The 17,580-nt window shown below is 47.4% G+C and overlaps 1 protein-coding gene across 39 annotated transcripts in view; it reads right to left on the reverse strand.

Moving 5' to 3' along the window:
- The window catches only part of LOC129051253 (tensin-3-like), a 635,743-nt gene that overhangs the window by 477,836 nt on the left and 140,327 nt on the right, over positions 1–17,580 (reverse strand). For 11 of the 39 annotated variants that reach the window (XM_063718442.1, XM_063718433.1, XM_063718432.1 and 8 more), the window contains 4 exons: positions 11,824–11,953; positions 11,432–11,497; positions 7,849–7,953; positions 582–6,912 (listed from right to left, as the gene is read on the reverse strand). The exons of 4 other annotated variants lie outside the window; for them this stretch is intronic. In XM_063718442.1, coding sequence (XP_063574512.1) covers positions 6,659–6,912; positions 7,849–7,953; positions 11,432–11,497; positions 11,824–11,953 — 555 coding nt within the window. In that variant the 3' untranslated portion in view covers positions 582–6,658. 24 more of the 39 variants (XR_010138090.1, XR_010138089.1, XR_010138099.1 and 21 more) reach the window with 21 other exon arrangements.

Below are 17,580 nucleotides of genomic sequence, written 5' to 3' on the forward strand. Positions count from 1 at the left end.
AGAGGAGGAAGAGGAGGAGGAGGAAAGAAGAAAGAAGAAAGAAGAAAGAAAGAAGGAGAAGGAGGAGGAGAAGGAGGAGGAGGAGGAGAAGGAGAAGGAGAAGGAGAAGGAGAGGAAGAAGAAGGAGAAGAAGAAGAAGGAGAAGACACAGTAACTGCAGAAATACAAACAAGCCATCCACCTTGTAGACCCCTGTATGCATGCACAGGGCACCCCATCCAGTGGGATATCGGGGGTACCCTTCCTCCCAGGAAGCAGAGGAGGCCCAAGGTTTGTGTGCCGACTGGGGGTTGGGGGCCCCTGAGGACCCAGGACAAATCCAGCCAACTCTCAGCACCTCTTTCACTGTCCCAGGGGGTGATGCTACTTAACTATTAAGGCCACTCTCGTGGACTGATTTCTGCAAACTTGTACAGGACAACATAGAACTTGAGCCAATTCCTCTGATTACTGTCGGATCCGAAAAGTAAGAACACTTAATGAGATGGCGGCTCAGGGACTCGAACAACTCTTTTGACTGCCCCCAATGCCACCCTCACTCTTCTGATGGAGTGTATCAATTTTTTAAAGTAACACCCACACGACTTGATCCTGGTTTTAACAGAGGGTAGGCCTCTCACACTTGAGACAGGAGGAAGCCGGCACCCCCAGGCCACTCTCTCAGGTGACATTCAGGAAGATTTGCTGTTTGGTCTGCGATCACGCCTGCAAGGGGGTCCTTTGGTGTTTGTGGGTTGGAGGCTTGCAGCCTCAATTCACAATCAAGAGATGCAGAGGGAGGAAATCTCAGGCTCAGAACAGGACTACACGCCCATCTGGCCCGTTTCTGTCTCATACAACTTCAGTTGCCTGATGACAGCTGCTTTTCACTAGAGCTATCCAAGCAAGCAATGCCTAGAAAAGCCTGGTTTGGGGGCAAGACCCAAAGAAATATTCTTCTGCCTGGTGCAGAGTCAAATGTCACAGGGTGGCTGAACACCATGCAAAGTGCCCTGGAGCAGCTCTGGATGCTGGGGGGCAGCACCCCATCTTGCCAACAAGGACCAGGCTGCAGACACAAGGCACTGTGTATACCCAAGCACTCAGCAAAGAGCAGAGCCAGGACTGAAGGATCTGTCAGGTGCCATCGGCCCCCTCCTCCACTAAAATTGTCAAAGTTTACTTCAATTTCCAAATCTTAAAACCCAACAACATCTGGGGAGGAAAGTTTTCAAATCCATTTTCAAAGTGGCAACACTTGAATGGTCTCAGCTTGATCCGGCACTTCCCGGCCAGCTCTGCACACTGCAGCCAGCGCTTCCTGACCCAACATGTCCTCATCGTAGCCCATTCCTGGAGCTCGGAACAGTATTCTGAGAACACGGTATGGCCACTTCAGGACTGTGTCTTATTGCGAAGGCTGCAGACAAATGTGAATCTCCTCTGTCTGCCTGCTTTAGCAGCCCCATGGGAGCCCCAAAGCCTGGACTCTGGGAATGTTCATCAAGGTATCCACTTAAAGTGGCAGAGCCCAGACCTGGCAATGCCACGGCCCTCGTCCTGCACACTCTTGGATTGGTAAGAGTTTGAGCTGCACTCAAAAAGTCCTAGGTCAAGGCAAGAAACCAAGGACAAGAGTGACAGAGCAGGCCTTCATCTCCAACCCTCAGCCATTCTTGAAGCTTCCCTGCTGCTCAACCCTTCCTCTAAATCTGTCATAGAGTCTTACTCATCTACCTCCTAAATATCTAAAGGCCCCTACTCTCCATCGCCAGAGCCACACCCAAGTCCAGGCCTCCATCAGTTCTTAGCTGGGGAGTCCAGAAGCCCATTCTCTACTCTCCTTCCTCTCCAGACTCTGCCTCCCCCAGGGAGTCCTCCAGCCCCTTTGTTATCTTTCTGTATCCTCCAGTCATGTGGCTCCTGGGATCCTCACTGTCACCCGGCAAAGGAGCCAGGCTCAGGAAAGGAAGCTGACGTTCCCCGATCTCATGATCCATCACACACAGCACCTCTTACTTCCTCCTGCACACACCAGCCAGGTGGAACAAACTTCCACCCCATGAATATGTGCTGCTCACTTATGCCCCATGCCCAGGGCTAGGCATACCCTGTCTGCATTCCCTACCTGCAAGGGCCGTCCTCTTCGTGAATCTCCTTGGATTGTACAGGCAAAGTGGTTGTTTCTCTTCAATTCTTTCCTAATTCCTGGTATACCCCAATTATGGTACACGGTGCACCCTGTGGCAACAACTAATGTATATCTGTGTCTTCCCAATTAGAGGGTCTGCTGTGTTTCTTCCTGCGCCCACCCCAGCATTAGAGCCATGGCAATTCCCAAGAAAATACGAGATGTGTGAATATGACAAATGGTGTGTATGATAACAAAAATCTCAGAGTTGGAGGGAGGTATCTTTAGAGTCATCCAATTACAACAGTCCACTTTACAGACTGGGAAAGTCAAAGAGAATGTGGCTTATGAGAGCAAGTAGAAAGCATCCCGATGGGGAGTGTGGCCACTGACACGGATGCTCCAGAGACGTCCAGCGAGGAAAATGAGATGTTCTCCATGGGGCTCAGCAACATGGGGGTCCAGGGCTTTGCAGATCCTCCCTGAAGGGTACTGTGGGGAGAATCCTGTCTGGAGGGGCTGAGGCCCAATGGTGGGGAGAAAAAGGAAGTGAGGCCATCTTTCATCACTCTCAGCCATGGAGAGGAGGGAGCAGTGGGATCTGTCTACACGCTGCGTTCTTGGTGGTGACATTACAAATCCAGGGACACATATGTTGCTGTGGGCATTCCCTTAGACCATCACAGCAAGTCTGATACTGAAAAAGCTGGTACATCCTACTAGGGTAAGAAATTCCCCCACCCACAGCCCTCTTGTGTGACAAGGAGGTGGGGCACCCAGTGAGACTCAGCCCAGTCTCACTGAGTCTCAAAGTCTCAAAGTGGAAAGTCAAGGGTATGAGCCCTGTCCTGCACGGTCTCCAGCACAAGACACACTCTGAGTCACAGCTGCCATCGCCGACAGTGTACAACTCCAGAAGGCTACCAGGGTCCCTGGCCTAGCTTCTGATTTCTCTTTGGATCTGCTCTCTTTATCTCTAAAATGGGCTCACAAGCTCTCTCGAGGATTAAAATACCATAGTGAGGCTTCCGGCAGGCTGCCACACTGTGTGCGGTGAGACATTTTTCCTTCTCCTCAGGGACAGCAACCACCCCAGGGAACACTGACACGACTGCCATCCCCCACAGCCATCATCTGCCAGGACCACAGACCCACGGGGAGACCAGGGCCATGTGCTCCTCTCTGTGCTGAAGACGGGGCGTTTGTAATCACTTGCCCACACTGGAACGGATTCAAGGCCGGCTCTTTTCTGAGTATAGAAGCAGAATGTTACGCTCACACATCAAAGCAGGCACTCCCCGAACACAGGCCCAGATTGAAGGCAGCTGCAGAGGGCTCCATTCCAGGACGGCAACCACTGCTAGAGATAAATGCGGCTTAAGTCAACACTTTTGGGGTTTTTAACCAGGCAGGGGTGGGGATAGAAAATGCAGGGGCAGGGGTGGAAAAGAGAGTGCCGCAATACATCATTTTCCCAGCTAAAAGATAATGTTTCAGAGGCTGCCAAACCTTCCTTAACTCCTCAAAGCATTGGACAGCTCTGAAGACTAAAGCCCTGGTGGGAATGCGGCTGGGACTCCGCCTTTCACCCGCCAGGTGGCGTCCAGTCCAGGGACCCGAGCCAGGCACTGCTGACCACAGGCAAGAGCGAAGGCTGCCTGGAGTAAGAGCTCACCAATGCAGCAAACCGGCCTCCACGCCAAAGAGAGGCTGAGGAGGGCTGCAGAGTGGAAGAGAGGAGGGAAATTCAGCAAGGATGAGTTTTCTATCCACAGGTGACTACTCTTTCTGAGGAACACCTTCTCAAAAGGACCCAAGCCTGGGGATTCTGCAGAGCTTTGATGGCAGAGGTGGTGATGGCAGCCTCGTGTCTCCCAGGCAGAACTTGGAAACCCTGCAGGAGTGCAGCAATAACATCAAACGCACTTTGGAAGCCCCTCTAAGGGAATCCAGTGTGCTCAGTGAGAAGGACATGGGAAGAAAAGTTTAAAGATGTGCAAAGATGCTCAAGGAGGTGGGTTAAGTGAAAAATTCAGGCTATAAAACAATGCACAGGCTGATCCTATTATGACAAATCACATGATATTTAGAAATCATGCCGAAAATACACCAGTGACGAGTGCTTCATCTTTAGATGGTAAGATGGGGGTAATTATTCCTTCTTTTTGATAATTTACATCTTCAAAAAGTATTGATACAATCTTAAATGTATGTAAAAGAAAGAAAGAAAAGCATAAAACTCACTCCATTGAATCAGGTACCCCAGACACGCCAGACAGCACATGGGGATGGAGGGGATTCAGGAGGAGGGGATGCAGATTTGAGGAAAGGCTCCGTGCTTGTCTGTAACTCAGGAGCTGGAATTCTCAAGAATGCTCAGGCAGTGGTTCAAGGGAAGGTTGCTGAGATCCAGTTTTGGGAGACGACTCAGATTCCGTGTGGTGGGTTCTGGGCTAAGCATCCGGATACCAGTCCTGAGCTCGCTCTGAGTCCTCCCCTGTCCCTCCATCTCCCTGGGGGTGCTCATGGGCTTCAGATATCATCGAGGCTGCAAGGGATGAACCAGGCACTGGGAGGAGGCTGCACTCTCACCCACTATATCCCTGAGGAGTCTGGGCGTGACTCTGCCCATAAAGGGGGTCTCTGCTGCTTTATGAAGCCTGGAAGCAGTGATGACAAAGCTGTGAATCTGGCTGCAAAGTGTACCTGGCTGCCTTGGCGCCCTATCCGACTCCTCACCCTCCTGTCTGGGAACCACTCTCTCCAGGGTGTCCTTCCCACTCTGCCCTGTCTTTCTCAGTTTCTTTCCAGAACTCCTATGCACCCACTCCCGACTGGCTCCACCCTTTGCATGGCAATGCCAGACCTTCTCTACTCGCCCCTAGACCCAACTCTTGGTGACACAGAGTCCCAAGTGGATGCCCAGACCATCACCTGCATGGCTCCACCACCTCCAACCACACAGTCCACAGCAGTCTCCCGCCTGCTCACACCACTGGCTCAGAAGATGCTGCCTGAAAAATACACCAATGAGAATTGTGATTTGTAATTTCAGGGCCTTAGATATTTAAAGTTCAAATTGCTTCTCTAATCATTCATTCAAGAAACACGCATTGAGTATCTGCTGTGGACTGAATATCTGTGTCCCCTAAGATTCATACATCAAAACCTAATCCCCAGTGTGATGGTATTAGGAGGCAGGACCTTTGGCAGTGCTCAGAGCATAAGGGTGGAGCCCCTATAAGTGGGATTGATGCCCTCAGAAAGGAGGCCCCAAGGAGCTTCCTCTCCTCACCACCACGTGGAGACACAAGAAGGCAGGAGTTGGCAACCAGATGACAGCTCTCACCAGAATCCGCCAGGCTGGCTGCCTGATCTTGGACTTCCCAGCCTCTCAAAGTAGGAGAAATACACGTTTGTTGTTTAAGACACCCAGGTTATGGTCATCTGTTAAGGCAGCATGAATGGGCTGAGAGGGCCTCTAAGTAAAGAAGTATCTCCCTCTGCATCTTCAGGAGACGCTGAGGTGGCTGAGTCTTTAAGACTGAATTCTGTCTATTTCACCCAGTGATAACGGCAAGTCCTCTACAACATATGGATCTATACACACACGTTCACACACGTAATTCCACAGATTCTCTGTAAAGTTTCATGTAACCCCTAAAGGATGGTGAACACTCAACTGATTTTCTGTCTATATGTTTTCTACATAAAATCAACGTAGGTCCTTCACCACCTGTGAGTGACGTGCTGCAGGAGCCCAGCTTTCAGTTCCCTGGTTGTGACATGGGAAGGATAAAGTCTGCCCCGCAGGCAGGTCACAGGCTCAGCTGGGAGCCAGCTTGGGGACAACAGCGGGGCACCCACAGCGGGACTAAGCACAGAGCCGCCCTCCACAGCATGCTCCTCACAGGAGCTGGGGCTCCTCCACACTGTCCACTGGACTTCACTGCTCCCCTCTTATGGCATTGGCACAGAGAACACCCACCTGTGTTTTAGAACCCCTGCCTCCCACATGGTCAATAACCCTCCAGGCTCGCCCCTCCCTTGGCAAGCAAGGAACCTCCCAGCATCACGAGAATGACCTTTCCACAACTCGCTTCCCTGTTCTCCAGGAGACTCGGCACAGCCACCAAATCTTCACATCAGGACAGAGCGCTGTTCACTGGCTCCCATGCAGCAAGGGACCTCTCTGGTAAAATCTACTCGCCTCAGTCTGGAATTTAGGATGCTAAGTCAGCTGTCCTCAGAGTCCCCATCCAGCTCTCCAAATTAGCCCCTTTCCCCATCTTGCCTTGCGCTGATTATTTACACACTTCACCAGCCACCGCTTCACCCTTCTCTCCTCCAGTGGAAAACATCACCATGTGATAGACAGAGTATAGCTATGCAGACGCAAACAGACGTTACTGGAAAAAGGGCTCTGTGATCAAAAAGTTTGATAATTGTTGTTTGATAAATCTTATGAAATTATTCTCACAGCTTTAAGATTCCAGTGTGCACTGTGATCTTTTGAGAGACAATGTATCATTTTCCAAGAGTTTTCAGCTACATTTCTTTTAACGTGCTGGTTATCTGGAAGGACTGGTGTGCTGAATAATTCACACCAGCAAAGAACACTCTGTTTACTTTACAGGCCAGAGAAAGGCTCTCCCCATCCACAACAACTTGCCCACTAGCCCCAGATTTCATCTGTGTTTTAATGTCCTTACCATCAGCATTCCGTCTGTGGGTCTCCACCTCTGGTCCAGGTGTATTTGCATTGCAACAATTCCTTGAGTTGAAATTCCATCCCACAAGGCCTATGAAGGAGCAAGCTTTTCCCCAGGGCAACAGAGAGGAGCCGTGTGCTGCCCTGGGACACACAATTGGTGTCCTTTCTCACTAACCACAGACACCACCTTCCTGGAGTCATGGGAAGCTCAGCGAGCCACAAAGATGGGGCGCTACTGCAGTTCTTTCCACAACACTTGCTTTTAGCTATTTTACATCTGGATGTAACTAATCTGACAAAAAGTGTTTTAATTTCTTTCCCAAAGCAAGTCTGATTCTCAGTCGGTGGTTGAAAAAGACAAGAGATCAGCATGACATGCCAGGAAAAGCCTCAATTCCCCTCCTTTGAAATCAGCCTCCAGTTGTGTCTTGTGGAGATTCCAGCACACAGCTGCCCCTTCCTTCCTTTCCTCCATCACGCTCCTAGCTATGACCCAATGTGCGTATTCCACAGGTGAACAGAGGACATGTTTGGGTGAGATGGTTTCATGAAAACAGAGATTTAAATGATATAGCCATAAATCAGGAACACTAGACTAACAAGCAAACAGAAATTAAAACAAGATGTCTGTTGCATTTGGGGCCATATAACAGTAGCTAGGCTGGCTGTGGCCAGCGCTTGGCATCCCCATATGCAAAGAGGAAGGGAGGGAAGAAGGGGGAATGGTCCCTGGCATTATACATACACACAAGTTCAGGCCAAGGAGCTCCTCGATATAACTTCACGGACAGCTCATCCACCCGTTACAGCTTCACGAAAAGCCCTGACCCAAACTCACCATGACTTATTCTCACGAAGACCCTCAAAACTCACAACAGTGTCACACAAAGGTGTGATTCTGAACCTCTGAGAAAACAGGGATTTTTTTCTTCTTAGCAGACTGCAAAACACTTCAGATCTTTGAGTGGGCTGTCTTCCCTGCACCCTTAACCTCCATAACTGCACACAAGATGACCACACGCACCTTCTCCATCTGCACTGAGGTTCTCGTACGAGTCCCAGCATATCAGTGGGTCTGTTGTGTTGTAGTCCACAATCACACTGTGGTCGTTGTACAAGTGTTCGGACCCTGCACAGGGCACAGGCAGCAACATTAGTCCCAGTGAAACCCATCACCTCCATCCACCGGACTCCACCATAAGGACAGGTGAGCAGCCTGACTTGAGCAGGAGAGAGAAGCCACTCCATCCTCCACCCTCCTGCCAGGAGCCACGACACTAATCAGAGACTGTGGAGGATTTTCCACAGATAGAACCATAGTTAAAACCACGAGGGGAAAGGGATAAGTAAGCACTGATTTTTTGCCCACTGTGTCCCAGGCTTGGACACTTCTGCAAAACAGGAGTCTTCAGACCACCTCACTGATGAGGACACAGAGGCCCGATAAGCTGTCTCTGAGCCTCAGAGCCCACAGATTTGAATCCAGGCTCCAGGCTCTCAGATCCACACTCCTCCCTTCAAGTCTTTTTAGGAACACCAAGGGGATTTTTAACACACAAGCCATGTATTTAAAGGTTTTTGCCTAAATCTATGACAATGAACATAGAAAAAGCATGATTATTTACATAGCTATTAAAAAGGGAAACAAAACTCCCATGTATGTGGATCTTGGTGATGAATCTGGACAATTCACCTTGATGATAAAGGGACTGGTTTCTTTTGAAATATATTTTTTAGGGAAAAAATTTGTTTTGCACATAATACTTGCAGCCTACTATACTTCTAATTCTCTTTTTAAAATGCTGGTTACTTAATGAAGAAATCATGATGGAAATTTAAAAATTCCTTGAAATGAATGATAATAGTGACACAAGTTATCAAAACCTCTGGGATACAGCAAAGCCAGTGCTAAGAGAAAAGTTTATAGCACTAAATGCCTACATCAAAAAGTCTGAAAGATTACATATTGACAACCTAACGTCAAACCTCAAGGAACTAGAGAAGTAAGAATAAACTAAACACAAAGCTAGTAGAAGAAAATAAAAAACAAAAATCAGTGCAGAACTAAATGAAATTCAAACAAAATACAAAAGATCAATGAAACAAAAAGCTGGTATTTTTAAAAGATAAACAAAATTGATAGACCATTAGCTAGATTAACCAAGAAGAGAGAAGATTCAAATAAATTCAATTAGAAATAAAACTTGAAACATTACAACCAGCACGAAAGATCATTCAAGACTACTATGAACACCTTTATGTATATGAACTAGAAAACTGAGAGAAAATTGGTCAATTCCTGGACACAGACAACCCTCCTCGATTAAATCAGGAAGAAACGGAAACCCTGAACAGACTAGTAACAAGCAGTGAAAATGAATCAATAATTTTTTTTAATGCCAATAAAAAAGAGCCCAGGGCCAGATGGGTTCACAGCTGAATTCTACCATCCATTCAAAGAAGAATTGGTGCCAACCCTACTGAACAATTCCAAAGACTGAGAAAGAGGAATTGTCCCTAACTAACTCATTCTATGAAGCCAGTATCAGCCTGATACCAAAACTGGGAAAGAATATAAAACACACACACAAACACAAAAAGAAATCACAGACAAATATCCCTGATGAACATAGATGCAAAAATCTTCAACAAAATACTAGCTAACTGAATCTAACAGCACATTAAAAAGATAATACACCATGATCAAGTGGATTTCATCCCAGGAAAGCAGGGATGATTTAACATATAGAAGTCAATAAATGTGATACACCATACAAACAGAATTAAAAACAAAAACCATATGTCATTTCAGTAGATGCGAAAAAGGCATTCGATAAAATCTAGCATCCCTTTATGATAAAAACACTCAACAAACTAGGCAGAGAAGGGACTTACCTCAAAATAATAAAAGCCATGTATGACAAACCCACAGCCAATGTCATGCTGAATGGGGAAAGGTGGAAAGCATTCCCCCTGAGAAGTGGAACAAGACAAGGATGCCTACTTTCACCACTTCTATTCAACATAGTACTGGAATAGTACTGCCAGAGCAATCAGCTAAGAGAAAGAAATAAAGGGCACCTAAATTGGAAAAGAGGAATTAAAACTGTTGCTATTTGCCAATGATATGATCATATACCTAGAAAACACTAAAGACTCCTCCAAAAGACTTCTAGATTTGATAAACGAATTCAGTAAAGTATCAGGTTTCAAAATCAATGTAAACATATCAGTAGCACTGCTATACACCAACAATGACCAAACTGACAATCAAATTAAGAACTCAATTCTTTTCAAGACAGCTAAGAAAAAAAAAAAACTAGAAATATACTTAATCAAAAGGTGAAAGATCCATACAAGGAGAACTACAAAACACTGCTGAAAGAAATCAGAAATGGCACAAACAAGTGGAAACACATCCCATGCTCATGGATTGGAAGGATCAATATACTGAAAATGACCATACTGTCCAAAGCAATCTACAGATTCAATGCAATTCCTATCAAAATACTAACATCACTTTTCACAAAACTAGAAAAAAAAATCCTAAAATTCATATGGAACCAAAAAGGGACCCAAATGGCCAAAGCAATCCTAAAAACAAAACAAAACAAAAATCTGGAGGCATCATATTATTGGATTTCAAACTATACTAAAAGGCTATAGTTACCAAAACATCATGGTATAAAAGTAGACACACAGATCAATGGAACAGAATAGAGAATCCAGAAATACAACTGACTACAACCGATTGATCTTCAACAAAGCATACAAAAACATAAACTGGGGAAAGAATACCCTATTTAACAAACGGTGCTGGGAAAACTGGCTAGCCACATGTAGAAGAATAAGACTGGATCCCCATTTCTCACCTTATATTATAAAAATCAACTCAAGATGGATCCAAGATTTAAATCTAAGACCTGAAACCATAAAAAGTCTAGAAGACAACCTAGGAAAAACTCTTCTGGGCATTTGCTTAGGCAAATAATCCATGACTAAGACCCCAAAAGCAAATGCAACAGAACAAAAATAAGTAAATGGGACCTAATTAAACTAAAAATCTTCTGTACCACAAAAGAAATAATCATCAGAGTAAACAGAACCCACGGAGTGAGAGAGAATATTTGCAAACTATGCATCTGACAAAGAGCTAATATCCAAAATCTGCAAGGAACTCGAACAAATCCTCAACAAAAATAAATAATCTCATCAAAAAGTGGGCAAATGATATGAACAGACATTTTTCAAAAGATATACAAATGACCAACAAAACACACGAAAAAATGCTAAACATCACTAACCACCAGGGAAATGCAAATTAAAACCACAATGCAATACCACCTTACTCCTACAAGAACGGCCAGTCATGCCCAAGGCTCTCCTGGCTGAGTGGCTGTGAGCAAGTCACGCCACTTCTGGGGCTTACTGACACAAGTGGGCCTTCTTGTTCCACTATCCAATATCCTGAATTTAAATAAAATTAATCACAGAAATCTCCAAATATGCACAAAGGCAGGAGACTAGTACTACAGCCCCAGTGTAGCCATCATGCACCTTTCACCAGTGTCAACAAGGACCTCCCCGTATTCCACCAAGCTACACACCTTGAATCTTCTCAGGCGTGGCAGAGAAGACTAATTCAACCTTCCCATAGTCAGGAAAACGGTCATCTGAAAAAAAACAATGTGTTTTAACACATTTGTGGAGATGATTAACTGGAAAAGGATGGACTAACTTTGTCCTTTATTCCAACCAGTGCAGCACCACTCGCAAATCTGCAATAAAGACGCCCCATGATACAGAAAGTATAGGCAGTTTCATTGGTTATCCATAATTTTTCCCCCCAAAGATCAGTGATCACTTTCTCCTGATTTGGGAACAATTTTGTCAGTAGGCTGAATTTCGGAAAGCGGGTAGAGAGGATAGTGAAAGAATCAACCAAGGAGATTCAACCACAGCTGCCCACCGGCACAGGGCTGCCAGCTCCGCGCCTCACCTTTGCTGGCATTGTCCAGATCCTCCTTCCCAAACACCAGCCCGTAGCCCTGCACAGCCCCAGTGTGAAACTGCAGGTGGAAAATGACATCACGGGTGGCCGAGCGGTATTTCTTGTGGTAGCATTTCACCTGGGTTAGAGAGACAAAACAAAACAAAACAAAGCAGCTGCAGCGGGGACACATGCTCCCGGCAAGGAACACACTCTGCGGAGGCCAGCACAGCAGGGCCTCCCCTCTGGACTCTGGCTGGGAGTTCACGCTTTGGAGTGGAACTTCAGCCCTGGGGGACAGGCGCCTGCAGACAGCTGGGGTGCAGGCAGAGGCACCACACTGCTGCTGCTGGGTGCGGGGCTCCACTGGAGGCTTCAATGTGTTCCCTGTGCTGCTCCTGTGGAACCACAGCTCTGAACACCACTATCGCTAGTCCTCAGAGAGGCCACACCTAAACCCTTTCAGACCACGTGAATGTGCCCTGTTTTGGAACACATCTGAAAAATGGAATTCCATGGTCTCTTTTTTCTAGACTTTAACAACTGATTGTGATAGCTTTTCTTTGATCTCAACGCTCCATGTTGCAACTTAAAGCTTTTTGTTTTCCAAAAAGAAGCAGCTGGTCATTACTGTGTGTACTATCCTAAATGATTATGTGCATGCTGTAATTTAGAGACAGAGACACAAAGAAGGAGGAAGGGAGAGAGGGAGACAGAGAGGGTGTTGGCATTTAGCTTCCCATGCCTGACTGTCCAGAGGTCCTGTCAGGGGTCGTGTGAGACAAGTGTTCAGAATCACCCTGATGTGATTTGAACTCAAGCTAGGGTTCATGAGGTCCCCAGGGTGCAGCTCAAGTACCCTAAATGATTGTGCCAATGAGCCAAAGGGTAGAGCCCCTCCTTGCAGATGCCTGGCATGTGGGGAACGGTGGGCAGAGCAGGCGCCTGAGTGTCCCGACCTGCCTTTATAACTGGGGCCCCCCTGCTTCTTGTGACCGTGCGCAGCACTGGCATCATTGGGAGGGTTCTCAGGCCACAGCTGGGAGAGCTGCAGGGACAGGGACACCCCTCACTCAGAGATCAGGGGCAGGACCACCAGGTAGTGGCACTTTCCCAAATCCCCAGAAGGTCGAAGGCCCTGGACAGGCTAGATTCTGCTCTCAGACCAAACCGTGCACAGGCGGGCACCTCCCCCACCCCGAGGCTGAGGGGTAGTGACTAGCAGAGACAGCCACATTCCCGTAAAAGAGACTTTTCTTGGAGAGAGATGGCTTTAAAATATCACATGCCTCACAACAGTAAATGAGAAGCCACCGCAGCAGATATGATCCAGACCAGCACGCAGGAGAACGTGGCAGGGAGGGCTCTGTCTTCCCTAACCAGATGAACGTCCACCAGAGGAACAAAAGACCCAGAAGCCCAGCCAAGGAGGCAGGGAGCTGTGACTCCAGGCAGACCCAGAAGATGTTTACTCTTGTGCTATCTACAAGGAAAGGGACGGGTAAACAAACCAAAAAATATAATTAAGACCGTAGAAGGATGTTCCCTGTTGACAAACATGACTGGGTCTCCCTTGTACGGCCTGGCGCTAGCCAGGGGTGCCGTAAACATGGGGCTCAGACTCAGGCCTGGCCTCCAGGGGCCCAGGAACCAGGGTGTTTGCAAGTAGAGAGAACTGGCATTGTGAAGAAATGTTGCCTCAATTTGCTTTCCAACAGCCAATGGCACGTTGGCCACAAATCTACCACCTCTGTCTGAGACTGTCTGACTTCTCAGCAAGACTCAATCAAAGGCTGCCCTTGCAGGGATCCTTCCAGGATGTTCTGAGAGTATCTGGGCCCCTCCTTTGAGCTCCACATGCCCCACACTCAGTACACTGACCACCCCTCAAATGCTTCAACCTGGGGCATATTGTAGAGATCCCCAGAGGGAGGTCCTTCTGGCCAAGGGTAAATCCACACATGCGTCCCCACTGCTAGAGATGATAGCACCCACCTCTCCCTGTCTGCCTTCTTCCCACTGGTGCCTTGCAAACGGGGAGTGAAAAGTGGTTAGGGAAGGGAAAAGGAAAAGAGAGGCCCCAATTCAAGCCAGTCTTGCTCTCAAATTTTATAAATATTTAAGGGAACCAGAGATTTAAAAAAATAAAAACAACAACACGATGTCAGCTGATAGCTCACGCAGCCTGTGCTGACATGGGCACCAACATCTGCCCACAGGAGTCAGGAAATTCCTCAGGAGGCAGCTGTGGGCTCGGTCCTGGCAGGCAGGGAGTGTCCTGGGTGAAAACAGAGGGAGCTGTGGGCTCCAGTACAGGCCGCATAAGGGGCACAGTGGAATCTCCCCAACCGCAGCTCACTGTGCCCCTCCCGTCAGTACCGCCCCGCCCAGCGCAGGGCCTCCTTCCAGGCCAGGTCCTGCCCTCCCTCTTCAGGAATCCAGGATGCTCCCCCAGGTCCCCCCACTGCTCCTCATAGCAGCTACACACAAACACACTGCACCTCCCGCAGCAATCCCAGCTCCCTCCACATACCAGAAGGGAGGAGAAGGCAGGCCATGGTGCCCAGGAGGTACAGAGCGGCGGGAGATGGGAATCGGCCTGTCCCAAACAGGTTCCTCTCCAGGCCCCATATGATTCTCCTGTAAGATTCCTATTTTTCACAGCACAAGCTTTCAAATACTCCTAAGGCTCCACAGTGAAAGAAACAGCGGTCTATCCCACTGGCAGAGAACAACTGCTGCCTGAAATCACGTGGCCCTCCCTTCAGGGGTTTCTCTGTGTATTTTAATGCTAACTTTGTTTGCTGGCTTGAGATCCTAACGGCCTCATCGTACACACTCCCTGTTTCATATTAAATCTCTTTCCTCTTGATTAAGGGAGGTAAATACCACCCCCTCCAGTCCCCCTGACCAAATCATGAACTGACTCCGGCTTCTTCTGAAAGACACGGAAAATCACAGGATTTTCCCTAACTCGGGGCTCCCAGCAACCACCATCAACACAGCAGGTCAGATCTTGAGACAAAATCCACTCACCAACCAGGAGCCCTCCATAGTGTGCAATAAGTATGCGTTATCTACACCAACAAATCTTTTTAGGACCGATGGCAAGAGCTCAGAATTATGCTTGTAATACTTAACAGAAAGAACAATCAACATGGTACTTGGTACGAGGGCCCCCAAATGCCTCCCTTTAAGATATAATAGTAATGCAAACATTTCGTAAAGATTAGAGTGATTCAAGTCTATAATTTTCTCTTCATCCCTCCGGCTTTAACTTTATTTACCTGGGTCTCCCCAGAGTGTTTCTAGAATATGTTGATCCTTTGCCTTCAGATTTTAGAATATCTGCATTTAAAATAACAACTCAAAGATGTGCAGTCACAATTTTGTAGCATAGAAAAACGAAATAAGAAATAGCAAGCACTGCAACGAAGGCTGCGCATGGCCTGTCACCATGCTGTCATAGAGCCAACCACAAAAGTACGTGGGTGTGATGCCAACATCACAAATCACTGGGAGCACTCAGATCTTCAGAATGTTGTAGCCTCTTTAGACTTTAAATTCTCTGACTGCAAAATGAGTATTATGATATTGACCTGGCTATGTTGTTATAAAGATTAAATTAGCACTACATATTAATATAATTCATAAATCCAATAATGATATGCTATATTTATATGAATATATTATTTAAAGGGCATAAGCTTCTAGAGAGAGGGCACTTGGTACTCAAAAACATATAGGGTGAATGATGATCTCAGTGGGAAGGCCTGTAAGCACTCTTGCTTTCTTTTAGTCTGATGAGGCAATTCAGAAACCATCGCAAAAGTTTATTTTCTAATAGTGGTGTAAAAATATGCCTGTGCCGGGCCAGGCGCGGTGGCTCACGTCTGTAATCCCAGCACTTTGGGAGGCCGAGGCGGGCAGATCACAAGGTCAGGAGATCGACACCATCCTGGCTAACATGGTGAAACCCCGTCTTTACTAAAAAAATACAAAAAGTTAGCCGGGCATGGTGGCTGGCGCCTGTAGTCCCAGCTACTCGGGAGGCTGAGGCAGAAGAATGGCATGAACCCGGGAGGTGGAGCTTGCAGTGAGCCAAGATTGCACCACTGTACTCCAGCCTGGGCGACAGAGCGAGACTCCGTCTCAAAAAATAAAAATAAAAATAAAAATATGCCTGTGCCCTTGACTGGACTGGACAAGTTGCTGGTGACCAGGAACAGAGCCCTGCCTTGACCTCATTTGCTCCTGGAGTACACCAAGTCGAAGGCAGACACGTGGAATTCTCAAAGAAGTTATCCATCAATCCAGTGTTTAAAGACGCTGATGACTTGCTTAACTTTAGGCCACATAAGTGTATTTTTATTTCAAACTCTCCATCAACAAGAGAAAAAGCACCTTGTACCAAGAGGGTCAAGGCTTAAGGTATCAGCCCCAGGAATGCCAGTCCCCAATTCAGAAGTCAGCCCTCAGGTTCCTATCCTCCCCCAATGCCAGCCGTTGCTGGGCAGCTCCTATTCAGATCTGCTTCCCCTAAATTTACTAAGCAAAAGAGCAGAACCCTCAAAGCATCCCTAACAGAAAAGAGTAGCGTTCTCACTCAACGCTCCACTGGTGGCCCAGGCAACTGTCTACGTAGGCCTCAAGGAATCTGTGAACTCAGAGAATGAGTTACAGCCACATATTTGGAGGGTAGAAAGTTAGATAGCTAAGCCCCATAGGTCAAAGACTTAAGTCAGGCAGGGCCAACACTAAACCATGATTTCTTCGCTTGGAGCCGAAAATGATTTCAGATGTTTGCAATATTGTAATTCATGACCTAAAGCAATTGAAAGGTGGGTAAATACTGGCTGCAAGTGAAAACACAACCAAGTCCACTATGCTGAGACGACAGCATGGATTAAGACGCAGCCCAGTCTAAAAGCGAGAGGAAAAGACAATCACAAAATAATGCTGTGATGTGTCCAACAGAGATCTGTAGAAACCTCTCCTGGGGCAGAGTCTCAGGAGAACACTTTCATTTTCCCTGGACTTATGTAAGTGCCCTTGGTAAGAAACAACCAGGAACAGCACTGTTTGTTTGTGAAAACTTCTTGAGCAGGCAACACCTTTGTTTACAAGTTGGGTCACTGGAGCAAGGTTCTAGAGCCAGCAACCATGAACACAAAATTCAAGTGGCCGTGGATTTGCCCAAGCAGGGGGAGCAAGACGAAGCATGTGTTTACAAACTCTGGACCTGAGAGCCGAGATCAGGGAGGGAGCAAGCCGGATCAGGCCCCTGGAGCCCTGCCGGACTCCTGATGGGCCCGCATGAATTCCTGAACAGGGTTACACAAGGCCTCGGCTGCCCTCTCCATGGCACTGCCCGACAATGCCATATTTACTAAACCTCTTGAGGTTCTGCCCTTTTGAAAGGAGCAGGCTTAAGAATCTGACTTTTGGCGAAAAGCACGTTGCAAAGATGGGACGGGTCAGGTGTGCAACTGGGAGGGGCTGAGCAGGGATGGGCTGGCTGTGTGGAGGCGAAGGCAGATGGCGAGTCACGGTCAGCTTTGCTGTTGCCTGCAGCAGCTCCACCTGCTAGTAACTGAGTCCAGGGAGTGGCAAGTGGGGCTCTGTTTTCCCAAGTCACTTTCTGCAGTTAGACTTGACTCTGGCCCTTCCTTCTCTGTGAACTTGATGACTGTGATCTTTGCCAGTAAGTCCCAGTGCAGAGGCCCTCATGAGGAAAGCCAGGCAGATGTCCCTGCAGGCAAGGCA

Source organism: Pongo abelii, chromosome 19 (genome assembly GCF_028885655.2).
Source record: "Pongo abelii isolate AG06213 chromosome 19, NHGRI_mPonAbe1-v2.0_pri, whole genome shotgun sequence".
In the NCBI taxonomy this organism is placed as follows: Eukaryota; Metazoa; Chordata; class Mammalia; order Primates; family Hominidae; genus Pongo; species Pongo abelii.